At 47.5% G+C, this 27,234-nt stretch overlaps 7 protein-coding genes across 8 annotated transcripts; 2 read left to right on the top strand and 5 right to left on the bottom strand.

Annotated features, from left to right (window-relative positions):
- Positions 1-3,066: 3,066 nt before the first annotated feature.
- Positions 3,067-9,554, bottom strand: LOC108163033 (ATP-binding cassette sub-family A member 2). The gene is made up of 10 exons (XM_017298083.2): positions 9,238-9,554; positions 8,574-9,162; positions 8,362-8,505; positions 6,754-8,269; positions 6,017-6,533; positions 5,278-5,963; positions 5,076-5,214; positions 4,177-5,019; positions 4,048-4,113; positions 3,067-3,660 (listed from the first exon to the last, which is right to left on the bottom strand). The coding sequence occupies exons 1-10, from the start codon at positions 9,453-9,455 to the stop codon at positions 3,396-3,398; spliced, it is 4,983 nt and encodes a 1,660-aa protein (XP_017153572.1). The 5' UTR covers positions 9,456-9,554; the 3' UTR covers positions 3,067-3,395.
- Positions 9,555-9,859: 305 nt separating this feature from the next.
- Positions 9,860-11,390, top strand: LOC108163040 (26S proteasome regulatory subunit 8). The gene is made up of 3 exons (XM_017298096.2): positions 9,860-10,002; positions 10,062-10,206; positions 10,275-11,390. Exons 1-3 carry the CDS (start codon positions 9,985-9,987, stop codon positions 11,327-11,329), a joined length of 1,218 nt encoding a protein of 405 aa, XP_017153585.1. The 5' UTR covers positions 9,860-9,984; the 3' UTR covers positions 11,330-11,390.
- LOC108163046 (acyl-CoA-binding domain-containing protein 6) lies at positions 11,375-12,285 on the bottom strand. Its single transcript, XM_017298111.2, has one exon. The coding sequence runs from the start codon at positions 12,257-12,259 to the stop codon at positions 11,450-11,452; it is 810 nt and encodes a 269-aa protein (XP_017153600.1). The 5' UTR covers positions 12,260-12,285; the 3' UTR covers positions 11,375-11,449.
- On the bottom strand, positions 12,284-12,882 carry LOC108163050 (SRA stem-loop-interacting RNA-binding protein, mitochondrial). Its single transcript, XM_017298124.2, has 2 exons — positions 12,771-12,882; positions 12,284-12,703 (listed from the first exon to the last, which is right to left on the bottom strand). Exon 2 carries the CDS (start codon positions 12,682-12,684, stop codon positions 12,418-12,420), a length of 267 nt encoding a protein of 88 aa, XP_017153613.1. The 5' UTR covers positions 12,685-12,703; positions 12,771-12,882; the 3' UTR covers positions 12,284-12,417.
- Positions 12,883-14,642: 1,760 nt separating this feature from the next.
- Positions 14,643-17,582, bottom strand: LOC108153725 (CTD nuclear envelope phosphatase 1 homolog). 2 transcript variants are annotated; one of them, XM_017283864.2, is made up of 4 exons: positions 16,262-17,582; positions 15,534-15,782; positions 15,282-15,464; positions 14,643-15,212 (listed from the first exon to the last, which is right to left on the bottom strand). In XM_017283864.2, exons 1-4 carry the CDS (start codon positions 16,358-16,360, stop codon positions 15,021-15,023), a joined length of 723 nt encoding a protein of 240 aa, XP_017139353.1. In that variant the 5' UTR covers positions 16,361-17,582; the 3' UTR covers positions 14,643-15,020. The 2 variants fall into 2 exon arrangements, with proteins under 2 accessions (XP_017139353.1, XP_017139346.1); XM_017283857.2 differs by having other exon boundaries at positions 15,534-15,791; positions 16,262-17,581.
- Positions 17,583-17,711: 129 nt separating this feature from the next.
- LOC108153704 (trithorax group protein osa) lies at positions 17,712-22,366 on the top strand. The gene is made up of 3 exons (XM_017283834.2): positions 17,712-19,018; positions 19,105-19,624; positions 19,713-22,366. The coding sequence occupies exons 1-3, from the start codon at positions 18,413-18,415 to the stop codon at positions 21,425-21,427; spliced, it is 2,841 nt and encodes a 946-aa protein (XP_017139323.1). The 5' UTR covers positions 17,712-18,412; the 3' UTR covers positions 21,428-22,366.
- A 1,579-nt stretch (positions 22,367-23,945) lies between these two features.
- LOC108153714 (GPI transamidase component PIG-T) lies at positions 23,946-26,277 on the bottom strand. Its single transcript, XM_017283845.2, has 2 exons — positions 25,996-26,277; positions 23,946-25,936 (listed from the first exon to the last, which is right to left on the bottom strand). The coding sequence occupies exons 1-2, from the start codon at positions 26,171-26,173 to the stop codon at positions 24,186-24,188; spliced, it is 1,929 nt and encodes a 642-aa protein (XP_017139334.1). The 5' UTR covers positions 26,174-26,277; the 3' UTR covers positions 23,946-24,185.
- Positions 26,278-27,234: the final 957 nt, after the last annotated feature.

Below are 27,234 nucleotides of genomic sequence, written 5' to 3'. Positions count from 1 at the left end.
GATTCATGGATGGATTGACGCATGCAACCGCCCGGATGCATGGCGAAATGCGCATGCAACACACACGCCCCTTCGGGATACACATCTGTATATTTCTGAGTGTGTATGCACCGTTATACAGAATTTTATATTATTATTTTTTTGGCACACATCACAGAAAATATATGTATGTTCAAATATGCACACATGCAAACGCTGAGACACATGCATACATATGTACATACAGTATGTCAAGAAACTCTTTACACACTGAAAATAAATTAAATTTTTTGACTTTGGATAAGAAAATAATGGCCTTTGGTTCAAATTTATCAAATTTTTTTAATTCATAACCATTCAGGGATTAATTATAAAGTAGTTAGTGAAAAAAAAAATAACAAAACTATAAATAGGTAACTTAAAAAATAACAAAAACAATGATTACTCATTTTTCACACTGTCAAGAAAGTCTTTACACAAAATATTTTCATTTTTTAAATTCAAAATTCTTCGTAATTATTTAATATATTTAACTTATTTTAATATTTGGTCTGTCCACCCTTAGCATTGACTACATGCTGGAGCCGTTTTTTCATCGAATTTATCAATTTTTGTAGGTCATACTCAAAGGGAATCTTTTGCCACTCTTCCAATATGAATTCTTTGAGCTGATTGCGGTTTTTGGGCTGTCTTTTTCCCACTTTCTTCTTCAAATAGGCCCACAAATTTTCAATGGGGTTAAGATCGGGACTCTGGGGTGGTGTATCAATAACTTTTCCACAGTTGTAAAGCAGCCAAGCTCTCACATTGGACTCTTTATGTTTGGGATCATTGTCTTGATAAAAATTAAATTTGGCCCTATTGTCCGTAATGAGACCAAATTTCTCCGCACTGCTTTTTAAATTTGTTTTTAAAATTTGGAGGTACTGTTTGGCATCCATTGTGTTCTCAATAAATTCAATATTTCCCACTCCTCGGCTAGAGATGCACCCCCAAATCATAACCGAAAGTTTTCCAAACTTTACAGTCGGAATGATGTTTCGGTTATCTAAAGCTGTTAACGGCTTGCGCCATACTCTGGGTGGACCATCATTGTAATATAGCATCATTTTTGTTTCGTCGCAAAATATGACGTCATCCCAATACTCTGCCGGCTTACTGATCATGTTAACAGCGAAAGTGAAGCGCTTTTCCACATTGACCGACGAAAGCAGCGGTTTTTTTCGTGCCACTCTGGAAGAGTATTTATGGCGTAGAATAACCTGGCGTACTGTTTCGTGTGAAACAACCAAGTCAAGTTCTTCGTCAAGTTCCTTGGCCAGAGTCCTGACCGATATTTGCGGATTCTGATTAATTTTCCTCATGATTATGCGGTCTGCCCGTTTGTCTATCTTCCTTTTACGGCCACCTCCAGATTTGGTTTCCAGTCTCCCTTCGTTCTTCGCGCGACTTAGGACATTGTAAATTGTTTTCCTTGATACTGAAAACATGTCTACCATGTCTGCAACAGATTTGCCCAACTGGTGATTATAGTAAATCAACTGGACAACGTCAAAGCATAGTCTTTTGCCAGGCATTTTAAAAATTTCAGAAAGTTAGTCTGTAGATGTGCACCGGTCAAAATTTCGCAACCAAATCAAAGTCAATGCAAAAATAGAGCATCACTGAGCAACGCCAAAAGCATAGATTACGGTAAAGTCCCGTTTTTTCTAAGAACGAGATCAAAACAGAGCTCGAAAACGAAAAGTGTAAAGAGTTTCTTGACAGTGTCAAAAATGAGTAATCATTGTTTTTGTTGTTTTGTAAGTTACCTATTTATAGTTTTGTTATTTTTTTTTCACTAACTACTTTATAATTAATCCCTGAATGGTTATGAATTAAAAAAATTTGATAAATTTGAACCAAAGGCCATTATTTTCTTATCCAAAGTCAAAAAATTTAATTTATTTTCAGTGTGTAAAGAGTTTCTTGACATACTGTATATGCATTTCGTACGCCTTGCCGTGCCCTTGGCCTTCGAAACATGTTGAGCGTCCAGCCCCCCTCTTTCTTACACAAAACCACTTTACCGGCAGAAAATACATACATATGTATGCACACACACAAAACATATACGTACACAGGCAAGGTTTTTTCTTTTGTATCTCCTTGCAGTTTCACAGTTATCCAGTTGCACTCCTGCTATCTGCGTCGTCATTGACGGCCCTAGCGGCGAAAATTCTACGACATTCCATTCACTAAAAAGGTTGAAAGAGTGGGGAGGAGGAGGGCGGAAGGGTGCTCTATTCTTAGGACTTTTGCACTCTGGTTATGGATTATTTTTTTGTTGTTTGGTTTGCTCTTTCGCGCACAGCTGTTTCACACAGCACACAAAAACGAACACAAACAAACAAACGCGAACACACACGGACGGGGCACGCGATCGAGCAAAAAAAAACTGATTTTGTGTTTGTTAAAATATTAGATTAAAAATTATTTATGAAGTTCTTCTAACGCCAAAAACACAACTACTGAACTCTCGGAGCTCGGCAGAGAAATAGAGAAGCAGAGAAATAGTAAAGCAAGCCGAGAAGCAAGAGAAAGAGAGAGAATAACTACTACACTCTGTTGCCGACGAGACGCGCACGGCCAAACGGCAACCAACACGAAGCGGCGGAGTAAAACGGAATAGACAAAAAAAAAATATAATCACAGAGACATTACGTGAGCTGTTTGGTTAGAATAAGGGGGGGAAGATTAAGGGGGGAGCAGAGAGATAGAGAGAGAGAGCATTCTGGATGCTATCGTTTATCGATTGAGGCTGCATTCAAATTCCAATTCAAAAATGCCGCCACGCACACACGAATTCGTTTGCAATTGTTTGAAATTAAATATTTATTAAACTTGCTAATGAAACAATTGCTCGTATATGGGGTGTGGGAAGAGGGGGCTAGGGCTGACTATATGGCGTTAGTAGGCTGGCAAGGTTAAATGAGGTGGAGCGAGAGCAAAGCAACGGCATTCATTCTGGATGCTATCGCTTATCGATTGAGGCTGCATTCAAATTCAAATTCCAATTCAAAAATGCCAAAACGCACACACAAATTCATTTGTAATTGTTTGAAATGAAATATTTATTAAACTTGTAACTCAAATTGGGCTAGGAAGGGCTCTTGGCTCTCGGGCCACATGGCGGTAATAGGGCTGGTAGAAATTCCCAGACACATTGTTAATAATGCAGACAGACACGTGCGTTTGCACGGAAAAGTCGTTAATTATGGATTAGGCCCCAAAGGCTCAACCAGACAGCCGGACAGCCGTAAGACATTGCCTTCTATAATATATATGTATAGGTATATGTATGTAAGTTCAAGGATGGGTATGGTATGCATTGGTTTTGACCCAATTTTCCTTAATTTAAAATTCGAATTTTGTGGTTATTTCTTGGCTTTGCCTTTGCCCTTGCCGGCGTCTTTTTCCTTCTGGGAGAAACGATACAATTGCCCATTCGAACCAATGCGACGCTTCAGCTCTGAACGCATCTCATGGACCTGCTCGATAACACTATTGACATCCGCCTGATAAATGCAATAATCCTGGATATTCAGACGCATTTTGTTCTTCTCCAAACTGCCATACAAATACGAATAGACAATATCGCCCACTGGTACATAGTATTTGAGCCAGTGATTTGAATGGGAGCTGCGGGTTTAATAGAGGACAGCATAGAGAGTAGAAATTCATCGGTAATATTCCCTCGGTAATACCAATACCAAGATATTGCATCAGGAACAAATTCCGTTTCATTTTTCGTTCGACGCTTCGAGCTTCAGTTCTCTTTTAGGCTATCCTTCGCCTCTGACGAATACACAGTCTTTGGCGAGGCGCAGTCGGAAAAAATCATGCCCAAGACATGCAGTTTTTTATTGTATTCTCGGGCATTCCGTTTTGAACCATTCGCTTTGCGAGAGGATCGACTTTGTGCGTCGCCAAAAACAGAGACGAAGGTGAAAAGAGAATTGAACAGCTTTTTGGTCCCGTCACCCCTCATGCAACGTCTTGGTATCGTCTGGTCTTGGTAATACTTACACCAGTTCCGATTTGTCATGCAAGAAGTTGACAAATCTGGCCAAATTGTCCATATCTTTGCGCAAACTGTGTGGGATTCACATATTTAAAAGGAGACAATTTGAATGGGGGAAAACCATAGGTTCTTACTGTTCCTGCGTTTCGGCCAGGGTCTTGCCATCCCGTATGAGTCGCACCTCCAAATAGAAGCCGGTGCTGTACTTAAAACGCAAGTAGTGCAGGCTGCCCAAGGAGACCATCTCAGAGTCGTGCAGGAGTATTATGAAATCGCCCAGTTTCTTGCATTCGAGCTCATCGTTTGTGGCAAATATCACCGTCTTGCCGCAGTGCCGTATGTATCGCAATATATTCCAGATCTCATCGCGTGTCGTCCCGGGTAGACCGAACGTGGGTTCGTCCAGCACGAGTATCTTGTTGTAGGCGACCAAAGCGAGGGCCACATTCAGTTTTCGTAGCTTTTCGGCCGTAAGGTTGCCGCATTTGCGATGCATCCACCCGGTCATGTTCAGCATGAGGCACAGATCGTGCATCTTCTCGGTGATCTTTAGCTCTGGGACACCCCGAATCATGCAGAGCAGCCGGATGTGCTCGCGCGGCGTTAGTTCCATGAGGTAGCCCTGATGCTGCGGACAGTAACCCATGTAGGTGCGTATCTTGTCGGTGTCCAGCTTGAGGTCCAGTCCCCGGACATAGATCTCGCCAAAGGCGAAGCCATCGATGCCCACCAGTTGACGGATCAGATGGCTCTTCCCGGAGTTTCGCCGGCCATAGATGCCCATGCTCATATATTTGTTCAGAGCAAACGAGACAGTATTCACCCGCGATCCTGTGATGGGTACCTTGGCCTCCACCTGATCGACCAGAAACACCGACTGTTTGCATTTGGTCATGTCGGATTCGGCAATTTTAAGCTTCACATCGGCCATATCGGCATCATCGAACGGATATGTGGCAGTACGTAGATCATGCAGGCTACACACAAAAAAGGAAAGGGTTAAACACCTACACGGGGAAACGGAAGGACTTACTCTCGGGAGGAGTGATATTTCTTCTCCCTGCGATGCAGTTCAATCCAAAAGATCAGCAGGACACCAAGCAACCCCGAGACGAGCATATAGATAATGGCTGGCATAATGCCAGGCGAACTCCAAGTGAAATATGAATGAACTGAAGGGGAAAAGAAAGGGAAAGTAACCCTTGAAACCTTGCCACCGAAGAACAGGCACTTACAGTGACAATTGGGCACCATTTCGGCCATATTCTCCATTGTGCAGCTGGGCGTCTTTTGGCACTTGTCCTTGCACAGCGACTCCTCCAGGCACTGCGTGTAAATGTTGCTCACGCCATCGAGCAGCGAGAAGCCCGGAAACAGGCAGGCGCCATAGTAGAAGATGTCATTACTGTTGGCCACATCCCAAAATAATATGTACAGCACAATGCCCGTGATCCCGTGCAGCAGGAGCGACGCCAGGAAGCCTCTAATCCTTGAGGCATTCACATAGAACGACAGTACATAGGTGTGTGTGAGGGCGGCGAGGCCATAGAGACCCATCAGCATTAGGATGAGAAAATTCTCATACGAACCAAACCCACCGATGCCCATCACGGCCATGATCACCACAATGATCACCGAATAGATGATGTATGTGAATAGATCCCAAAACATATTGACGCCCCAATAGATGGGCATGCCCAGGCCGGCTATCACCTGCAGGATCCTTAACTGATGCACCTGCTCTTCCACCAGGGGTATAATGAACACAGAGACGGCCAGCGGCAGGATGCAGCCCAATGCCAATGGAGCATTCATGTGAGCTATCTTATTGTCGATCAAGTTGATCTTCATGCTCAGCTGTGTGGGCAATGGATGATTAGTAACCAAGGTGAAATGTTTCTTAGAATCGGGATAGGCAAGTCTACAAAGAGAAGAATTAATATGGCTTTAGTGCTCTATGGATACTCCTCTTACTTGAGTATCGCATTGTGCAGCAGATTGAGCATCATTGGTGCCGAATGGAATACATCCTGTGTGATATAGCCATTCATTGTCTGATCACCAGCCTGTTCGATCGCTCCCAGGCTCTTGAGTTCGTTCATTTTCTTGAGGTTATCGCGATAGGAACCTTTTTCGCAGGAGAACGAGTCCGCTGTAAAACTGTTCATCATGTGGCCCCCGCCCTGCCGTTTGTAGTGATGCGCCTTGGTCAGCGATTGTATGTCCACATAGCCGCATCCCGTAATATCCGGTATATTCTTCATCTCAGAGCCGCTGCCGAAGCCAATTTCGATCACATTCGAACGCTCCTCGGGCACATCCAGCATCACGGACAGCTTGGCAATGATGGCTATCAATATGAAGCTGGTAAATATCATGATTATTGGCCAGACATTCGGTGCCGTATGGATCATCTTTTTGTAGAGCATGGCACGTATGCGCTGGCGTCTGAGCTGCTTCTGTGACACCACCTGGTACTTGAACGTTTGGGCTGTAAGGAGTATGTCGGGGCATAAATAATTTGTGCTAATTTATTTGATTCTCGCGCTCCATTAGAATTGCGCGCGCGCCTCTGGTGTGACCAGAGTGTATGTTGACCCTGATTGATCGGGATCCAGTTCGTGTGAACTGGGTCGAATGTGGTTCTGTGCTTTCTATGTCATGGTTCCCCGATAGGTACAATTAGAGGACACAACTTTTTATATACTTACTGACATCCGGTATGATCTGCTTTTGCAAACGAAACGACTTGACCAACTTCATGTAAGTATCGGAGAGTTCGGTGCCCACAATTCGAAAATAGTCGATGCCCAATCGGTTCCGATCAGATTCCAAATGCAGGCACAGCTTCTGCAAACGCGGGCGATTCGAAATGGGGATTCTGTACGCCAGAGTGTCGCCAATTTCATTCTCCGGCTGGACGCGCGTAAGGAATTGATTGATGAAATCGGTGATGGGCTCGGCGGGTACGTGCGGCTTCTTGGTCACAATCATGTCCAAAGTGCCGGTAAACCTTGACCGCAGAAAGAAGGGTGTTCCGTTGGCCTCCAGCACGCCCAGATTGATTATGGCCACACGATCGGCCACATGCTCCGCCTCGCCCACACTGTAGGTGGCCACCACAAAGGCCCGCGACTCCTTCTCCTGGTTGACAATCGTCCAGAAGGTCTGCGCCTCGGAGCCGGTCAGCTTCAGCGTGGGCTCCTCCAGGATCACGACCTGTGTGTTGCCTGCCAAACAGCAGCAGAGGGCCACCAAACGAGAGCTGGCATAGCTGAGCTGGCCAATCTTTGTGTTGCGGCTCTCGATGTGCTGATCCAGGATGGTCAGCCACTTGCGCTTCTCGATCTTGAAGCGATCCTCGTCGTCGCGCTGCAGCTTCAGCCGCACATGATACTCGATCGTCTGCTGGACGGTCAAATGGCGACTCAGCCCGTGCTCGTCGAAGCGAAAGTCCACCAGCCGACGGCTGGGGCCCTTGTGCGTGTAGCTATTTCCCAGCACCGAGACGGTGCCACGCAGCGGGAACTTGAGGCCGGCAATCAGGCGCAGTAGAGTGAGCTTTCCGGAGCCAATGTGGCCGAGTATGACCAGTATTTCGCCCTTGTAGATGCGCAGCGAGATGTTCTTCAGGATCTTCTGTTCGGATTCGCGATGCGAAGTGCTCACATGCTTTAGGCGCATCAGCTCCTCGCTGTTGGCGTCGACAAACTCAAAATTGTGCCAACTGGGCGATCGGCCAATGAAGACGGGGCCCTCGGACTTGGGTTTGTCGACGCGCGGCTTGTTGCGCAGGACACGGCGGCTCAGCAGTCGGCCAGGGGCGCGCCATTGGACCAGAACGAAGAGCAGCAGATAGATGAGCGTGCAGACCGCTGCCGAGACAAATAGGACGATATAATCGTAGAATTTCAGATTATTGGAATCGTCGATCATTTGATGGAACAGCTGCATGCAGAAGCTGAGCTGTGTGTTGAAAAAGGACCCCAATACAGAGGTAACATAGTAGCTGCGAACGTCCCAATAACGTTCGAGAATTAAGCTGAATGCCGCATACGTAAACAGCCAAATGACCAGGCCGAAGAGCACGCAATTAATGGGATTAACAAAGAGTTTGGCCACCAATATGGCGGTTAGTATCAGCTCAATGTGGTAGATTAATATAAATAATATTGTGCCGGCAATCGCCTGGGCGACATTGGGGCCACCTTCCAGTATCCAAAATACCTGTTTTAACGGAGGAGAGGAGCAAGAACGGATTAGGCGATTGAAAATAGCTATAGATAAGTGTGAGTGTAACAAGTGGTGTTGAAACCTACAATTAAAACAACGAGGGAACAGAATGCCGTCAGTAGCAATCGCAGCATTAACACCAAAAACAGGCAGCAGTACTGGGTGCAGAAAGAGAACCCATAGTGCCACTGATGGACCATAACGCCATCCTCCAGCTGACCGGCGATATTCTGTGAGCGTGGGGGTGGGTGGACAAATTAGCGATAGGCAGGAAGATACGATACGATACGATACGCACCCTGATAATGTTCAAAAATGGTATCAAATATAGGAAATTGTATAGAAATGCTGGCATCCGGACCAGGGTCATCATGGTGCAGGGTGAATTGGCCGCCCTTAGTCGTATGTTAAAGACCTCCACTTGGGGCTCCGCGTATGTGTGGGGATATTTGATTTTCAGCTGTTGGAACCACTGAAGAAATACATGATGCTGCAGTTGAAGGAAACCCTCGCGTATATAGAGATCTTGATTCGTATCCGTGTCCTTGGCATTGTCCTGCTTCTCTCTGACAGCGCCCGAGCAGCGTGTCAGCCACAGGCGAGCCTCGGTGAGGAATGGTTTTATGGTGCGAAATTCACTGGGAAATCGTATGGAAATGGAGAGGCTCTCGGGTGGCTCTTTTGGGGGGGAATCATGGAAAATGATGCCCGCCAGGGTAGTGCGCTCATCGAAATGTTTCTGCAATTCGGCGTTATTCTTGTAGCCTTGGATTCCCTTCATTCCCAGTTGGTCGGCCACGGCATTGATTACCAGCTCGGTAAACTCCGTTTTGGGTGCGAAAGCCAATAAATATTTGGTTTTCTCCCTCTTCTTGTCGCCCATACCCCTTTGCGGAAATAAATATAAATGATAATATACCTACCAGACGGCTTGGAACGGCTTGGAACGTCTTTTAGCTTACGATAGAATATCTAAGTCCTCCAGCTTGTGCGAAACGATAACATGATCGCGATCGCTTTTGGCGCGCGGGAACAGCAATTGCTTCGTGTGCGCTATGGGATTCCCCTGGATCAATATCATGATTATCACCATCACAATGGCCTCGAAAAGCACGCGACGCCATAGATTCCTCTCGATTTGAATGTAGCGCTTGAACAGCAGACAAAAGCTTGCTGTCATTTTCAAATTTAACTAGGGGTCTACTAAAACTAACTATTTTCAATGATTTTGTGTAGCTACGTTTTGACTATTTCATATTAAGCTAACGATAAAAACGTTGTTCTCCAAGCATATTTTGATGAATTCTCCTTGCTTTTTTTAATTCCGATTGTTCGCTAACGATGTTTAAGAACAAAGGGCAAAAGTGTGTAAAATAGATTCATTAGTCGTATAAAATTCTGTGGGCAGTGCTGAGAGACCTTTCTAGCTAATAATATTCGACAGAATATCAAAATCGAGGAATATGTATAATAGAACTTGGATTTGTCAGTATATTCACGGTATATTTTTAAAATGAGATGGTATATTTTGGTATATTTGTGAGGCTCAGACCGTAAATTTTATCAATAAATCCGCGGTCACACTGGTCACACTGCTACAAAGAATGCCGAGTCATAAGTAAAGAAGAAAAGTGCATGGTAAAAAACAATAATTGCACGCAATATAAGACATATACAGACAATATACAGCACATCAGCAGAATCCCAACATGACTGTAACCAATCGGGTAAGTAAATTCACATAAAACAATCGCTTGAATGTAAAGAAAACCCGAAAATATTCAAGATGGAAATTGAGACGGCCTACCAGAAAGGCGAAGGCTTCCGCTCCTATTATATCCAAAAGATTGAGGAATTGCAGCTGATTGTGGCCGAAAAGAGCCAGAATCTAAGACGTTTGCAAGCCCAGCGCAACGAACTCAATGCCAAAGGTAAACTTTAGACTCTAAAAGAGAAAATGAAGAGAAACAATGAAACGAAACACAAATTCCTTTTGCAGTTCGCATGCTGCGCGAGGAACTGCAGCTGCTGCAGGAGCAGGGCAGCTATGTGGGCGAGGTGGTGAAGCCCATGGACAAGAAGAAGGTATTGGTTAAGGTCCATCCCGAGGGCAAGTTTGTGGTGGACTTGGACAAGAACATTGACATCAATGATGTGACCCCCAATTGTCGTGTGGCCCTGCGTAACGAGAGCTACACCCTGCACAAGATTCTGCCCAATAAAGTGGACCCTCTGGTGTCGCTTATGATGGTCGAGAAGGTCCCGGATTCCACCTACGAAATGGTCGGTGGTCTGGACAAGCAGATCAAGGAAATCAAAGAGGTTATCGAGCTGCCCGTCAAGCATCCGGAGCTGTTCGACGCTTTGGGCATTGCCCAGCCAAAGGGTGTGCTCCTCTATGGCCCGCCCGGTACTGGCAAGACCCTGCTGGCCCGTGCCGTCGCCCATCACACCGAATGCACGTTCATTCGTGTCTCGGGCTCAGAGCTGGTGCAGAAGTTCATCGGTGAGGGGTCGCGCATGGTGCGCGAGCTGTTCGTGATGGCCCGTGAGCATGCACCATCCATCATCTTCATGGACGAAATCGATTCGATCGGTTCCTCCCGCATCGAGTCCGGCTCCGGCGGTGATTCCGAGGTGCAGCGCACCATGTTGGAGCTGCTCAATCAGCTGGATGGCTTCGAGGCCACCAAAAATATCAAAGTGATTATGGCCACCAATCGCATTGACATTCTGGATCCGGCTCTCCTGCGACCAGGCCGTATTGATCGCAAGATTGAGTTCCCGCCACCGAACGAGGAGGCCCGCCTAGACATCCTCAAGATTCACTCGCGGAAAATGAATCTGACGCGAGGCATCAATCTGCGCAAGATCGCCGAACTCATGCCTGGTGCCTCTGGGGCGGAGGTCAAGGGTGTCTGCACCGAAGCGGGCATGTATGCCCTGCGCGAGCGACGTGTCCATGTCACCCAGGAGGACTTTGAGATGGCCGTGGCCAAGGTGATGCAGAAGGACTCTGAAAAGAACATGTCCATCAAGAAGCTGTGGAAGTAGATCGTAAGCGTAACCCTTATTTTTTGTCATTAAAAATCACCCAAGTAACATGCGACTATTATCTCAACATTTATTAAAAGAACGGAACTTGTTGGGGGCAGCGCAGGGCAGGGGACAGCCTTAGGTGGCAGCCTGACGTAGCTCTTCTTCCACTTTGAGCATATTGAAGATTTCCTCGGTATCGGCGACATCGAAACAGCAATGCCCGTCCTCGTCGTACAGTTCCAGACTGGCCTTCAGTTGCAGAAGAGTGCGCACCGCCTCCACGTGTCCACAGCTGGCGGCATAGTGCAATGGTGTCTGCATCTCGGCATCCAGCTGGTCGACGCTGACGCCCATTGAGACCACCAGATAGTCTATGATGTCGACAGCATTGCGATCGGTGGCCCAGTGAATAAGGGCCATGCCATGCTCATCCTTAACGTTGATATCGCCCTTCTGCATCTTCTGGCGGAGCGCAGACAGATTCTTCTCCTTGACTAGATCGAACATGGTCTTCTTGTTGTCGGGCATAACCTCCTCCACTGGCACCGATTCGATGGAATGAACGGCCCAGCTATTGCCGCCGGCCTTTGACTTCTTGCTGCTGCTGCACTCTTCCTTCCATTTGGGATTGATTTCCTGTAGCTTTTCGATATACGACCGCTGGGCATCGGCCTCGGACATGTCGCCCAGTGCCTTCCAGGCGTTCCACTTGCTGCGTGCCTTCATTTGTAGTATGGAAGGGCATGGCTGGTTGCAGCCACTCTCGGTGGCTTGTTTGTAGTATGCGTAGAATTCCAGCAGATCGGAATCCTTGAATGTTTGCGTTTGTCGACTCACGTAGCTGGTGGCCAACTCGAAAGCGCTCGCCTGCGCCTGCAGCTCGCCTTCCTCATCGTCCTCGTCGTTGGTCAAGTCGAATAGGTCCGAGTCCGAATCCAAGTCCATGATGATTATTGAATATTTCTTTTGTTTCTCAGTTAAATTGTATTTTTAGTTTTGTCGGATAACCTTATAGCTATGTTCTTTTGTGAATTTTTTTTGGTTTGTGGGAGAAAAAATTTTGTTGGGGGGGAAAATGCTTGTGGCGTCGCCGACTACGTTGTCTACGACTTTTGTATATTGAGATGATGCCCCTCCAGTATGTGCTTTTGCTCGTTTTCGATTTTCTCTAGTGCTGTCAAACTGTTGAAGCTCACGAAGCCGTAACCCTTGGAGCAGCCGGTCTTCTTGTCAAAGATGACGTTTGCCGATAGGACGCGACCGAATTCCTTGAAATACCCACGTAGCTCCTGATGGCCCACTGTCCAGGGCAAGTTACCCACGAATATGCGGTGAACCGATTTTCCAACTTTTGCTACTGCGGTGGCCATGTGTGCGGTGCGTGTGCGACTGCGAAAGCAACAATTTTTTTGATTCTAGTTGTCGATGATCTTGGGGGCCCCGGGCCGCTCCTTACCAGCTCTGTGATGCGTTGCGTAAATACCTCGTCTCGTCGCAACCCAACCTTTTGTAGCTTGTTGTTGCTGTTGTTGTAACAATAAATGACGGAAGGGGTGCGCGGCTGTCAGAAAATAACCTCAAATTTCCACGCTTAACAGCACCTGCACATACCGCACACCCTTGCATGGAGTACTTTAGCTAGTCGTGAATTATGGTTTAGCACTGATTGCTTGCTGATGATCTCACAGTAAGCTATTTGTTTGTTTGTTTTTAATTTGCATGCTTATTTAAATAATGCATTTCCAACTGAAATAAAAGATTTGTTATTCCATACATTGCCATGCATCGTAAGGGTATAAGAGTATCGGTGTCTGACAATAAATGTAAACTCTATTTCCTTAATTTCTCAACATCTTGCGCTTAGAAGCACATTTTGTGCCTTAACAGCACTCTCACAGCCTGCATTTATTGCGCGTTACAGCACTGAATTTTGTGTATGTGTATGCAGCAGACGAGTTCTGTTGCCCAATAGGCGGCATATTTGAATTCATGAAAGAAAATAACATGCAACGAATTTTAATTTGATTTTGCATTGATTTTCTTTTTTATTTTTCATTTTTTGTCATGTCCTTTTTTGTTGTTGTTTCTATTTTATACTTTTGTGTTCCCTCATTCATTTATTCATTTACGTTTTTATTTTAACAAATTTCGCTACAAACTACATAAAACAACATCGCTTTTTCCTTGCAACAAATAAACACAAAATCTTCGATTTAAATGTACAATTCAATACAAAAACGAACAATTGTAAAGGAGGGGTAGGTAGAGTGGGTGGTGTTGTTTGGGGCAGGAGCAGGGGCAGGGCAGGGGTGTTGGGGTGCAAGCTTTTGTTTTGCGTGATTTTTGTTTTTTGTTGTATTGCTCTTCATGTTTCAATCAAAGTAACATTTTAACTATGGAAGCAGTTCGAATTTGTTTCTCTACTCTACACATACTCTAAACTCTCCTCTCCGCTCCACAGCACAACTCTCATCCGATCCGATCCCCATGTGATGATGATGATGCTCTGTTCTTTGCCTGCGCTTCCCATCAATTATATGACTAATTCTGTTCTAGCTTTATATTATTATTATATATAAATTAGTGATTTTGGCGGCGCCTTACTGCCTGCATTCAGATCTGATTGAAGTGCGGCTCTGCCGCATTACATTATAGTTTGTTTCTTGCCTACTTAATTATAGAGTACTCTCCTTTGACCAAAAAGACACAAAGCACACACATAAAACATAAAATATAAAACCGAACAGAACAGAACAGATACGATAAATCTATTATACAATTGGTACATTTGTTTTAATCATAATTCACACAATAAATGATGTAGTCCAGGATAGTGTAGTCACGTAATCAACTAATTTGTAAATTGTAAATATATATATATATATATATATGTATGTGTATAGTAGGTATGTTTCATATTCCACTCTCTCTCTCTCTCTCTCGCATTATCTGCTTCTGCTCTGCGTTACATATCCATAGTATAAAACTTCATAATCATATATCATACATATACATGTATCCGTATCTGTATTGTGTGGACACGACACGACACGACACGACACTGTACTGCTCTGTGGTTTGTAAGAAAGAGGCCTTAGATATTATAAAAAAATTTATAATAATATATATGATATATATATATATATATATATATATATATATATATATATATATATAGTATATGTCTATATATCTTGACAATTCTGCGCGCTCTGCCGCTCTCAACTTCATGTTACTGCGATTTTAAGGTTAGGGTTCTGATTTAAGTTTTAGCTTATGAAATATTGTACAGGAAAATACACGCACGAACAAAACTAACACAAAAATGTACAAAATCAATAAAAATCAATTTAATATTAAGTAGAAACAATTAGAAATATATATATATATGCATCTTAATAATACAAGAAAAAAAATGTATATAGTATAACCATACAGAAATCATAATTTTGGATCGAATCGATCTCCTTAATATTTTGCTATCGCTTCAAGGATATACAAAACAAAAACACAATTTTTAATAATGAAAAAATTCGTTAATGTGTCACAGCACCTCCATTTGTTGTTGTTGTTTTTGTTGTTGTCAATTTCTCTTGTGTAGATTTTCTCTCTTACGTTCTCGCGCTTTCTCTGATCCTCATAGACCACTACACACTAGGGCTAGGTCTAGGGCTAGGTCTAGGGCTGCTAGGCTAGATCCCACCTGCTACCAGAGGCGATGCAGATGCAGATTACGCGACAGCACCGACCGCACATCGTTGGTGAAGCGCAAAGCGTCCAGCATGGGCAGCAGCGACAGCAGTGCCGTGTCCATGGGATCCGAGAACCAACTCTTGATGGGTATGGCATTGTTGGGGAAGCAGCGATATGCCCCCGGGGAATTGTCAATTATAAATATCTGCAAATAAATGTATGTAAGATATATGTCAAATCTCTAGATCCGTAATCTGTAATCCGGTTTGCCTACCCTATTCAAATCACTGCATATGGCAGACAAGTCTTTGGTATACGATCCATAGTCGGGCGTACAGTGTTGTCTGTAGTAGCGCCTCCTCAATATGTTCCGACCATTGTCCAGCTTATCCGCCACAGCAGCTCCATAGATCTCCATGCTGGCGGTGAATACCACCAGATCATACCATTGTGAGACCTGTAAAGAGGTAGACGATAGATGGTAAATGGGCTTCGATTGCCAGTTATCAGGATTACTACTACTTACTACATCCAGAAAGTAGTCCACATGCGGCCGCTTGTGCACAAAGAAGCGCACTGGATTCCGATCGATGGTCACCTTGACGGTGAAGTCGTGCGGTGTACCCGGCTTCACTGTATTCCTGGGCATCGCATTGTGATGTGAGTGTATCAGGGTTTCGTCCAGATCCAGGACCAGGGTTTTTCGCTGCACCAGACTGAGCCGATGCCGCGATACCGGAGACAGCGGGAACAATTCATATTTAACCGGTTGATACTGGATAAACTAAGAAAGTTAATCACAATCAACTCTGACTCGACATCGGTTATTTTAGAGTTCGATAAATCCAATACTAAGAGTGGAGAGATAGGAATGGTAGTGGTTGTGGGAGTGGGAGTGGGAGGGCAAGGGTGAGCGTTAGCGTGAGCGTGAGCGCATGCTCGAAGGTCAGGTCTGGTCTTCTTGCAGCGTCATGATGAAACGTTTCGACTGATAAGGCGACCGACTGCAGTGACAAATAGTTGGGCGGCATGTGCGGTAAACCTTAGCGATCCTTCACTGTGCACGGGCCAGCACGGGCAGAGCCAGCTCGTCTTATCAATTTCCAGTGGCATTTATTGTACTTATTTCGTCAGTGTGTGTCGATTGGGGGGTGTGGATTGGGGGGTGGGGGATCGCCAAGGGGTTAGGTTAGTGGGAATGGGGGGGCTTTGATCTATAGGCTTTTTCGGTGGGGTATAATACTTAATACTTACAGCTCGCACTTGGCGATTGAACATGAAACAAATGCATGTCCAGACTTTTGATAGCAGCAACAAAAGTGCATGGAATTTCATTTGCAGAAGGGAAATCATTTGGTAAGAAGGTTCCGTCCGGTAGCGTCTTCTTACCAAATTTCTATGTCTACCAATTTTTCTGAATAGAATTTTGAATGAATGGGAAACACACTGCGATCGACCGACCGCCGATGACCGATGACCGATGGGATGGGGTTACGCTTCGGTCTTCTGCATTTGCCGTGAGAGCGAGAGCACGGAGAGAGAGGGGACGAGGGATCAGTTTGCGGTTCGGTGTTCCGTTCGTTTTTTCGGTTTACGTTATGTGCTGCTGCTCTCTTTCACTTCTGGCCTTCTTCTTCTTCGCCGGCTAATGATTTCGCGTTTCTTTAGCTTTTAGTTTTTTTGTGATAACACGCCGCTTTTGATTTTTGTTGTTATGCTGAACACACACACACACAAGCACGCACACCCGCCACACACGAACACCCGCGTGAAAATCGATAACAAGACTGCCGCCTAGTGTCGTTCCCCTCTCGTTCTCTTCCCCTTGGTGGGCAAGGCTGCAGAAACAGAGTTTCTTCTTTTATTTTAGCGCGCTTTTTCCGCCTCTATATGTGCGAGACTTCTATGTATGCATTCTGCCTGACTCCACTAGCGCTGAACTAGCATATCTTCTGGATTGGATTGGAGTGGTGTCTACTTCCTGGCACTTCCAACACACGGCACAGCACAGCACAGCACAGCAGTGTACAGAAATCGGGAATGGAGATCAAAAAAATATCTTAAGAGTTGCTATTGAGCAACAATTTTGGAGGATTGATTATCTGCACATATTTATTGCACTTTGATTTGATGTGTGTGCTTTTTGGTTGGATAATCTCCCGGCCGAGGTTTTCTCATAACTGTTTTGGGTTGCGCTGCTCTTTAAATTATATAAATATAATTTGTCCGTAGTTTTTTATTTATTTTTTTCAGCGTTTTTGTTTAATAAACTGTCACACGTATACACACATCCATACAGACGCGCGCACACACACAGAGTTTGGCCAAAAGCCAGCCAACAAAATATAATTGTGAAAAAATAGTGTATGAGGACCGTCCGTGGCAGAGAGTACTATGCTATCGATAGGCCCCGTTTGTGTGATTGCCGGCTGCAAAATATTTGTTATCGTTGTTTAGCGTTTTTGATATAATTATCACATAAAGTTGCTACAATTTACGAATATCCGCAATTAAAAACTACAATACTAGCATTATGGTTATTTATTTATAGTGTGGCCCTGAGCGAAGGCCTGCAAAATGATTTGTGCATCGTTGGCAGCACATGCGTACGGGAGCGCCATATTGATGGCGGCCAACCACGAACAGATGCGGCCGTCATGCAAGCGCAAACAAGTAAATGCGATTTTCCAAACCGCCCATCTGTTGAAATGTCTGCCAACATATTTAGCCATTAATATTGGAATTTACAGTAGCCAAAAGTTGTAAATTTTCAATAATTAACCGATTTTTGTTTCGACCACATTATATCCATTATATCCGTCATGCAACGATGCGGAGCACGACACCAAGCGCCGTCTGTACGTGTATGAATGACAGCCAACCGATTAATCGCTTCGAGCAGCCGCCTGGTGTAATCGTTTTAAGCGTCGTTCTTTGCAATTTGCAAAAAGTGCCAGAAAAAGAGAAAAATATGCAGACTTTGCGCAAAACCATTTGAATGCCAATTGTGCTGACGTCCAATATTCAGACGAAATCCAAAAGCCAAGGGACAGGTGCAAAGTGCTCGAGGATTTGAACAAATTATTTTCCGTGTCTCCTGCGTGTGTGTGGTGTGTCTGTTAATGTGTGTTGCGGCGCGTGGGTGAGTGTGTGCGAACGTGCCTGCGTGTGTGTGTGTAAAAAAAGCCGCACACTGCAAAAAAAACAGTAAAAAATTTCCTTTTTGCCCTTTTTCTCGCATTTGGCAATCAAAAACCGTACAAAGGGGCGCCCCCCAACACCCGTGGCGAACCGACGAATCGGTTTTTTATATTTTTTTCCCCCAACCGGTTTAGAATAACCGCTAAAATTGTGGAAAAACAGGAGAAAACTCCCAAGCGGAAGAAGAAGACTGCAGCCAGTAAAATGTCTGCAGTTTACTCGCCGCAGCCGCCGCAGCAGCAGCAGCAACCGCCTCCCCCACCACAGCAGCAGCAGCAGCAGCAACCGCCCCCCAATGCCATGTCCCTGCAGCAGCAGCAGCAGCAACAGCAGCAACAACAACAGCAGCCACCCGGCGTCGGCGGCGGCGGTGGCAGCGTCCTCGGCTCCCAGGGCGGGCTGCTGCCCATGGGGATGCAGCAGCAGCAGCGTATCACCGGCGTGCCGCCAATGGGAGTGCCCGGCTCCCCCGGTAGCATCATCACCGGTGTGGGTGGCGGCGGCGGTGGCGTCGGTGTCGGTGGATGCGGCAACATGATGGGTGTCACTCCGCCATCGACTCCACGCGGCGGCGGCGGCGGTGGTGGTGGCGGAGGCCTTGGCGGCGTCGGCGGTGGACCGCCGCAGGTCAACTCTGCGCAGATCCAGAAGATGCTCGACGAGAACTGCGGCCTGATCCAGACGATTCAGGACTTCCAGAGCATGGGCAAGGCGCAGGAGTGCATGTCCTACCATGTGGCCCTGCACAGGAATCTGGTATATCTGGCCCAGCTGGCGGATCCTGCAATGAATATCTCCCAGATATTGCCGGTGAGTGCTGGAGACGAGAGGCCTCGGCCTCGGCCTGAGCCTGAGCCTGGGGCAATCTTTTAATGCTCTCTGCCACACACACACAGCCGCCGCACATCCTGCAGACACAGGCGATGCAGCAGGGCAACCAGCAGACGCCGGGTGGTCCCACCGGTCCGCACGGTATGCTGGGCGGCCTACCGCCGCCCCAACAACAACAACAACAGCCACAGCAGCAGGGCGGCCCAGGCCAGGGCCAGCCCCAGCAGGCGGGTGGACCACCGCAAATGGGTGGCATGCAGCAGCATGGCAGCGAGCCCGGCGTCCAAATGACACCCTATGGCGGCCAGCAGCAGCAGCAACAGCAGCCGCCACATCCCGGCATGCCACCCAATCCTCAGCAGCAATCTCAGCAGCAGCAGCAACAACAACAACAACAGCAGGCAGCGGCCGCAGCTGCGGCGGCAGCAGCAGCAGCAGCGGCAGCCGCTGGCCAGCAGCAGGTGACGCAAGTGAGTCAGGCCGGGCCACAGGTCCAGCAGCAGCAGCATCCCTCGGCGATCTACCGCAATGCCCAGGGCGGGGGCCAGCCGGGACAGGGCCCTGCACAGCAATCGATTCTACCCAGTAAGTGTAAAGTATTCGCCGTCCAGGGGAGATGCGCCTCCAGCTTTGGCCGATGATGATCCTCATGTCTTCCCTCATATTCTTACAGATCAGCAGCAGCAGCAGCGGCCCAACAATGGCCCCCTCGCAGGACCCGGCCAGAACCAGCAGCCGCCGCAGCAGCAGCAGCAACAGCAGCCACAGCAGGGCTCCCAGCAACCCCCCAACCAGCAGCAGCAGCAGCAGCAACAGCCCCAACAACAGCAGGGACCGCAGCAGGGCGGACCGGGCGGAGTGCCGCCGCCCCAGACCCCGTACCGCGTGAGCTACCAGCAGCAGCAGCAACAGCACGGCCACTATCCCGGTTATCCGCCGCAAACGCAGCCCCAGTACCAGCCCCAGGGCGCCTATCCGTACGGACCGCCGACGCAGGGCTATGGGCCACCGCCTCCGGGGCCCCCGAATGCAGCGCAGGCCGGCTACCATCATGGTGGAGCCGGAGCAGGGGCCGGGGGACATGGCGGCTATCAGCCGAACACTGGTGGACCCGGGCAGCAGGCTCCGCCACCGGGCGTTTATGCACCGCCGCCGGGAAGCCAGCAGGGCGTGCCGCCGGGTCAGCAACCCCCACCGCCGCCGGGACAGATGTACGGACCGCCGCCGGGGACGGCAGGTGGCCAGCAGGTGGGAGCGCCCGGTGGGCCGCCTGGTCCGCCGCAGAGCGTGAATCAGTATGGTCCGCCGCCGCCGCAGAACTCGACGGGTGGGCCGCCACCCATGAGCTATGCCGGGTACCCCCCAAATCCCAATCAGTACGGCCAGGCGGGGGCTGGAGGAGCGCCACCGGGTGGAGGCTATGGGCCACCCCCTCCGCCCAACAGCAGCGGACAGTCGCCGTACCAGGCCTACCAGCAGCAGCAGCAGGCGGTCGGTGCCGGAGGCGCACCGCCGGGCAGTAGCTATCCGGGCGGGCCGCCGACGAGTGTGGTGTCCGGGGGTCCGCCGCCGCCACCCGGTGGCTATAGCCAGACAACGGCGCCCAGCCAGACGCCGCCGCCGCAGGGACCCCAGCAACAGCAGCCGGGTGGCGGTGGAGCGGGCTCCAATCCGAACGGGCCCAATGCCCAACAACAGTCGACGCCGCCGCCATCGGGAGGAGTGGGAGGAAATCCACAGCAGCAGCAGCAAGTGCCGCAAGGTGGGGCAGGAGGGGCAGGCTCTCAGCAGCAACAGCAGCAGCAGTACGCGCCGCCGCCGCCCCAACAGCAACCGCAGCAGGGAGGACCCGGTGGAGTGGTCGTCTCAGGGGTGGCACCGCTGCCCACCCAGGTCCAGCCCACCTACTCGACGCCCGGCGGCGTGACTGGCTATGGGCCGCCGCAACCGCAGCAGCAACAACAGCAGCAGCAAGTTCCGGGAGGACCTCCTACCTCCCAGCAGCAGCCCCCACCGACCGGTGGACCCCCCAATCCCCAGTCTAGTGCCCAGCAGCAGCAACAACAACAACAACAGCAGCAGCAACAACCGCCGCCCAATGGTGCCACGCCTAATATGCCGCCCAATCAATATCAGCCTGCTCCTGGCGCCCCGCAGCCGTATGGGGGGCCGCCGCCGCAGGCGTACGGACCACCTCCGCCGGGCAGTGCCTATCCCGGCCATGCGTACCATCAGCCACCGCAGGCGGGTGGTTATGCCCAGTATCCGCCCACGCAGGGCTATCAGAGCTACAGGCCGGCGGGCGCACAAATGCCGCCGCCGGGAGCACCCCAGGGACCGCCACCGACGGGGGCCTACGGTTACTACAGCAATCAGCCGCCGCAATGAGGCTGAGCGGTGGCAGTCGCTGTGGCGGTGACCGTGGTGGGGGCAACAGCAGAAGGATGAGGAGGAGGAGTCCATGTCCATCCACTCGAAAAAATGCTCATGATGAAATGGGATTCATGAAGGATACAAGGAAGGAGAGCTCCCACACCCGAAATGAAGACGATTCTTTTTGCATACAATTTTAGAGTTTAAGCGGCAGATCGGGAGACAGTTATCTAAATAGATATATATACAGATATATATATATACGATACGATATATATATATACGATACGATATATATATATACGATACGATATATATATATATATATACGATACGATATATAATACACTTTTAAGGAACCTCCTCCTCCTGTCCCTTGCTTCACAAGAACTGGAAATGGAAACTTCCTGGAGAGTGAGTGAGAGAGAGATATAGAGAGAGCGAGCGAGCGAGAGAGTACGCAAGAGTCTTGCGCTTCGGTCTTTTAGTTTTAAGCAACCCCCCTCCCCCCTCTATATATAGTAGTAGATGTGTGTTTCTTAACCATAAGAATTAGCTATTTAAACTAATTTTTTTGTCGTGTCGTAGAGAGAAACGATAGATAGATCTACGGGCTCTATCCATCCATTTATATTCACATTAATTTGATTATTGTTTTTATTTCAACGAGCATGCCCCTCCCCCGTTTCCACCCTTTTCCCCTTAGTTTATTTGTTCTTTTCGCGTACTTTAGAATAAGCAGCTCCCAGCCCCGTAAACTAGTTTAAATATTTAAATGAGAAAATTATAACTAATACAATACTATTACATTGATGCCTACACTAATGGCAGGGACTGTGCGAAGGATTATACTACGAAAAAACAAACAAAAAAAAGCAAAACATTCAGCAAACGAAAAGGAAAAGGAAAACTACAACAAATTGGAACTCTAGAAATATAAATTCCTTTTTTATATTTTTGGTCTTTAAAGTTTTTTTTTTATTTATTTTTTGTTTTTGTATAGTTAATGAATATAGTGGAATACAGTGGACACTCCATAAGACTCTGTAAAGTTTGATAATAATTAATACGATACGCGGGATCGCCTGGAATCGATGGGATTCTATTAAAATAATTATTATTATTATTGCATTTTACTGCCTAAAAAAAAACACAAACGAGTTCCAAAATAAATCTATCTAGCATTTAGGATTAAAATAAATATTTATTTAGCTAACGAAAGGGAAACCAACAAAAACACAAACGCAAACGACAAACGTTGTACTGTTACTCAAAGGAGAGAAAAATTAATGATTTAAAGAGATTTCGATTGCAGGCTATAAGAATGTGTTCCACTCAAATCAAGTGTCCACTGTAGTAGTCGTCCCTTTCCCCTCACGTGACCCCTTGAATGATGTACAATCCCCCCAAAAACGAAAAAATTCCATATAGAATTCTTGTACTGATCTTGTAATCCCCTACGAGATTCTGTCCCGCTCACTCGTTTCATGCGCCATCTCGCTCTAAAGCAGGTCTAAAGCCCCATTACCCCCCGCCCCCCGACTATTGCTGCTCTGCTCTTTGCTCGGAAATCTCGAATTAAATTATCCCCAACCCTCCCCCCACAGACATCGAGAAAATATATAGAGATACGAGTATATCAAATAGCATTTAGAAATTTCTATTTTCAAAATGCAAAATAAGAAATATAAAAAAATAAAAACAAAACAAAAAAAGAGAATACAATAAATTCGACAAAAAATTTTTAATTTATTTTTAAGATTTTCTGGAAAACAAATTTAATTTTTCTAAAGGATTCCTTGAGGATTGGGCTTTAAGGAGAGGAGGTACTAGAAAAAAAAGATATCATTTTTCGAAAATCTTTTTTAATTTATTTTTGTATATTTCTAGAAAAGAAATTGAATTTTAGATTTATTTTCAATGATTGTTTGAGGATTAAGAAATTGAGAGTGGGGATGTATAAGAATATATTCTGGAGAAGAAAATGCATTTCTTGAGCAAGTAAGCCCACACTCTTTTCCTGCGCAAATGGTGGAAAATTGGTGGAAAATCATCATTTCCTTCTATTACTGTCGCACATGGTTTGGGATTCGAAAAGCTTGTGATGGAGTCCGGCCACTACAGCCTGGGCCACGACCAGATACAGATACTGGATTTGGTGGTCGTCGCCACCTAGGCGGAAGAGCCGTACGTGATGCAACTTCTGTTGGCCACCATGGGATATTAAGGTATTGCAAGCCACCGGCCAGGCAAAGAGCATGCCGACTACAAAGCATGCGCTAACCAACACTGCTCCATGAAGCCCGAAAATTATTTCAGAGAGTGTGAATCTATCGTTTCTCTGACGGTGTGATGTGCTCCCACTGCATGCTTTTCCCCGGCACTGCTGGCATAGAATATTCGCTGCTTGCAAAATGCTGCATCGCGTGGCAGCTTGCACGTGCATCCGGTTGCATTGTTTACAACCCTCTTTATGCCGTTATTCGGAGTCGAGCTTTTATCGAACATCGAAGCGCATTACCCAGCACTGGAGGAAACTTTTTAGTGCCGACGTCGACTCTTTATTTATTTTTTTTTTTGGTTATAGCTTCAAGAAGCCATGTTACAGCTTGGATCCCATCCCAGCCAGACAATAGACAATGGAATGCATCAACGGGAGGATGTGACACCGCCTTGGATTGGTGCTTCGAGATGGCCTCCGAGGCTTGACGGCGGCCTACGGTGAAGCACTTTGAAGGAAGCGGCCAACCATTTAAGGTGTACTTCCTGACCATCATAGATCCCAGACAGTCGAACATCCTGCGCTTGACAGCGATTCAAATGGATTTGCAATCAGCGATTCCGCTGCCTCTTCTTTCCCTTCCTTCTCCTCTTCGTGGTCATCGTCCGCCTTTTCATGGGGGCATGGATCATCGGGAACGACCCCTTCCCTTTCCCCCACCATTGGTGTCGACTCCTGACCCCCCCGACTAAACAGCTTTTCCTTGAGCCTCTTGAGGAAGTTCCGAGGTCCGGCTGATGTTGGGCGCACCACCACAATCACCTTGGTGGCCACACTGTGGATGGGGCCAAAGGCCAGAGCCACCACAGTGCAGGCCAAACAGATGACGTTGTAGGGCATGCTGAAGTCGGGCGTGGGCAGCGAAACGATCAGGGCTTCGGTGTGCAGGCCCAGCACATACGATGGGCGGGTAGCGTTGAACGAATGGGCAAAGAGATGGCCCTCCAGGGGCAAGGCCGAGTAGTTGGTGCCCATCGGCAGGGAACTGGAGACAAGGGCCGCATTGATGTAGTGGCCGTGATTGGCATCGGGAGGATACTCGAGCCACTTGAGCACCAGGTAGTCCACATCGATGGTGATCAGCGCCGAGCTCTGGCCGGGCAGCAGGAACCCAATCTCCAGGTGGGTGGGCAGCTCCCGCTGCTTACCGGGAGCGTAATGGAGCAGCTTGAAAGGCAGCATCTCGCGCCCGTATTCGTGTCGGCCCATGGACCGACGACGGATATTGAGGGTATGCAGATAGGCATGCACATACCACGGTATGAGCTCCTGCACCACGATTGGCAGCGGTGCGTAATGCGAATTGGTCACCTCCGTGACGATGCGTCCCCGCTCCTGGCCCTGGCCCAGGAGATAGCGATGCACGTAGATGGGCGGCGGGGCGGGCTTCAGACGGTTGCGTCGCACCTCGCCCTTGGGCGCCAGCCAGGCGATATTGAACAGCCGCTCGCCCTGGTCCTGGAACTGCTCCTGCATGTCGTACACCCCATAGAGCACTGTATACCCGCCCCTCGTCGTCTTCACCTCCGCGGGCGGGAGCGGCACCAGCTGGTAGCGGGCGCCCAGCTCGTTGCGCTGCACATAGATCTTGCTGGTGGTCGCCAGCTCGCAGTAGCCGTTGAGGCCCATGCCGAAGAGGCGGCGCAGCGAGAAATCGTTGCCGCTCTGCTCGAGCAGGCGGAGATCGTAGACGAGATTCGCCGTCTGCGTCAGCTCCAGGATGCAGTTGTCCTCGTCGTAGTCCTGGCACAGGGTGCGCACCTTCAGGCCCAGCGAATGGTACTTGGTGTTGTGCACATAGCCGGAGTTGAGCAGCGAGGCGAATCCCGAGGCACTACCGCAGGGCAGAAGCTTCTTCCAGGGCGTCAGATTCTCCGTGCAGACAATCTCCCGCGGCAACGAGGCGTAGCGCACAAACTTCTCCCGATTCGCGGGCATGAACTGTGGCCGCAGCAGATACCTGGGCGATATGCTGTTGGTGTTGTCCACAAAGTTGAGCGAGGCACACAGGACGCCGGAGAAGACGTTCGCAAGCTGGGCCCACTGCTTGTCCACCGCCTGGTCGGTGAGATTGGGTCCCTTGAACCAAGCCCACATCTCGGCCCCACTGGTTGCCTCAACGATGGGATAGCCCCAAGTCTCGTAGCGCCACAGGCCCTGCGTGAGGCCGATGTGCAGCTCCTTTACATCGAACTGCTGCAGCAGCTCGGCAATGACGCGGGGCGTCAGCTGCGTGTGGTAGACTGAAAGAGTCACGATTATAGGGATAGGATACAGGGCATTCGGTGACTATGCTACTCACGGTTCTCCTTCTGGCCGTAGTGCCAGCGTGTGGTAAACTGGAAGTACGTGTTTACATGATCGCCGGATAAGGGACGCACAACGAGCTCCTCATGGAAGTGCTCGTCCTTAGGGGTTGTCTGGGCTAAGACACTGGCAGGCAGAAGGGCGACCATACACCACAGATGTACCCAAGACATCTGAATGCGTATTAAATGAGCAGGGCAGTTGCAATTATGAAATTGCGGCAGATGCAGGATGCAGATGCCAAAAGATAACAAACAGCGGGTATGAGCAGGGTTGATTTCATCATTTCAGAGTTGCTTTGCTTTATTTTATCGATGCATCCGCGATGGTCACACTGTATTCCAGTCTTTTTTCGGAGCATCCATCTCAAAAATACTACAAAAAAAGTATAAAAATACTAGACTTCCCACACAGACTCGAGAAGCGAGCTGAAAATTCGTAACAATCTGGATGAAAACCTCATATACCCCAATTTGTATATGCTAAATGAGTAGAAATATACTTTTTTTAATTTAGTTTATTCTACGTTCATGTATATGTACATATATAGTAAAAAGTTTGATCATCTGTATCTCCAGGATCGATTGCAATGCCGTATTTGGTTATCCCACATCGCGTCATCTGGTCTGGCCTTGCTTTCCTCTGCAAGGGGAAACACACTAAAACATTTAATATTTTCTTTGTTTTTCATTTAAAAAAAAAACGTCAAACTTGTCAATCTAGTTGAGGAATATAATGGTCGGTCACACTGATTTCTTGCCACGTCTAGTGCACACACCTTGCAAATTTTATACTTTTCATAGTATTTTCCAGTATATTTTAAAATACGTTATGGACTTCATCCTCGTGTCCAATGCACCAATGTATAAATCGTGTAGAAATGCTATTCTGAGCCATATTTCGTGATCAGCATCGAGTGTCGGGAAAAAAGGCTTGCCAAAAAGTGCATAGTGGTGTGTTTTTCACACTGGCGCTTCCATGGGGCTTATACGAAAAAAAGACGGACAAAAATTTTTTAAACGCACACATTTCCCCTTCAGGTGTCGCTTTCGGAAATTACATTAAAATGTAATTAGCATGTAGCAAATGTGTAGTTACCATGCAAGGACAATTTATTTAGTGGAAATTGCTTTTGCTTAAACCTTATTTTATAAGCAATGCAACAAAGTTGAAAACTTATATAAAACCAGTCGTGGAGGAAATCGATTTTTCAATCGTATAAAATAATGAGTTC

Source organism: Drosophila miranda, chromosome XL, assembly GCF_003369915.1.
Source record: "Drosophila miranda strain MSH22 chromosome XL, D.miranda_PacBio2.1, whole genome shotgun sequence".
Lineage (NCBI taxonomy): Eukaryota > Metazoa > Arthropoda > Insecta > Diptera > Drosophilidae > Drosophila > Drosophila miranda.
The sequence above is the reverse complement of the archived record's forward strand: the minus strand, read 5'-3'. Positions and strand labels throughout refer to the sequence as shown.

Excerpts from the sequence above, each read along its gene's own strand:
- LOC108163046 (XM_017298111.2), bottom strand. The coding sequence starts at position 12,259 with ATGGACTTGGATTCGGACTCGGACCTATTCGACTTGACCAACGACGAG.
- LOC108163040 (XM_017298096.2), top strand. Across the intron at positions 10,207-10,274 it reads CAACGAACTCAATGCCAAAG|TTCGCATGCTGCGCGAGGAA; the intron begins GTAAACTTTAGA and ends TTCCTTTTGCAG.
- LOC108153704 (XM_017283834.2), top strand. The coding sequence starts at position 18,413 with ATGTCTGCAGTTTACTCGCCGCAGCCGCCGCAGCAGCAGCAGCAACCG. Across the intron at positions 19,019-19,104 it reads ATATCTCCCAGATATTGCCG|CCGCCGCACATCCTGCAGAC; the intron begins GTGAGTGCTGGA and ends ACACACACACAG. Across the intron at positions 19,625-19,712 it reads ACAGCAATCGATTCTACCCA|ATCAGCAGCAGCAGCAGCGG; the intron begins GTAAGTGTAAAG and ends ATATTCTTACAG.
- LOC108163033 (XM_017298083.2), bottom strand. The coding sequence starts at position 9,455 with ATGACAGCAAGCTTTTGTCTGCTGTTCAAGCGCTACATTCAAATCGAG. Across the intron at positions 8,506-8,573 it reads CATTTTTGAACATTATCAGG|AATATCGCCGGTCAGCTGGA; the intron begins GTGCGTATCGTA and ends CCACGCTCACAG. Across the intron at positions 5,964-6,016 it reads CTGCACAATGCGATACTCAA|ACTTGCCTATCCCGATTCTA; the intron begins GTAAGAGGAGTA and ends TTCTCTTTGTAG.
- LOC108153714 (XM_017283845.2), bottom strand. The coding sequence starts at position 26,173 with ATGTCTTGGGTACATCTGTGGTGTATGGTCGCCCTTCTGCCTGCCAGT. Across the intron at positions 25,937-25,995 it reads CTACGGCCAGAAGGAGAACC|TCTACCACACGCAGCTGACG; the intron begins GTGAGTAGCATA and ends TGACTCTTTCAG.
- LOC108153725 (XM_017283857.2), bottom strand. The coding sequence starts at position 16,360 with ATGATTTCCCTTCTGCAAATGAAATTCCATGCACTTTTGTTGCTGCTA. Across the intron at positions 15,792-16,261 it reads TCAATCGCCAAGTGCGAGCT|TTTATCCAGTATCAACCGGT; the intron begins GTAAGTATTAAG and ends TAACTTTCTTAG. Across the intron at positions 15,465-15,533 it reads TGGACTACTTTCTGGATGTA|GTCTCACAATGGTATGATCT; the intron begins GTAAGTAGTAGT and ends ACCTCTTTACAG.
- LOC108163050 (XM_017298124.2), bottom strand. The coding sequence starts at position 12,684 with ATGGCCACCGCAGTAGCAAAAGTTGGAAAATCGGTTCACCGCATATTC.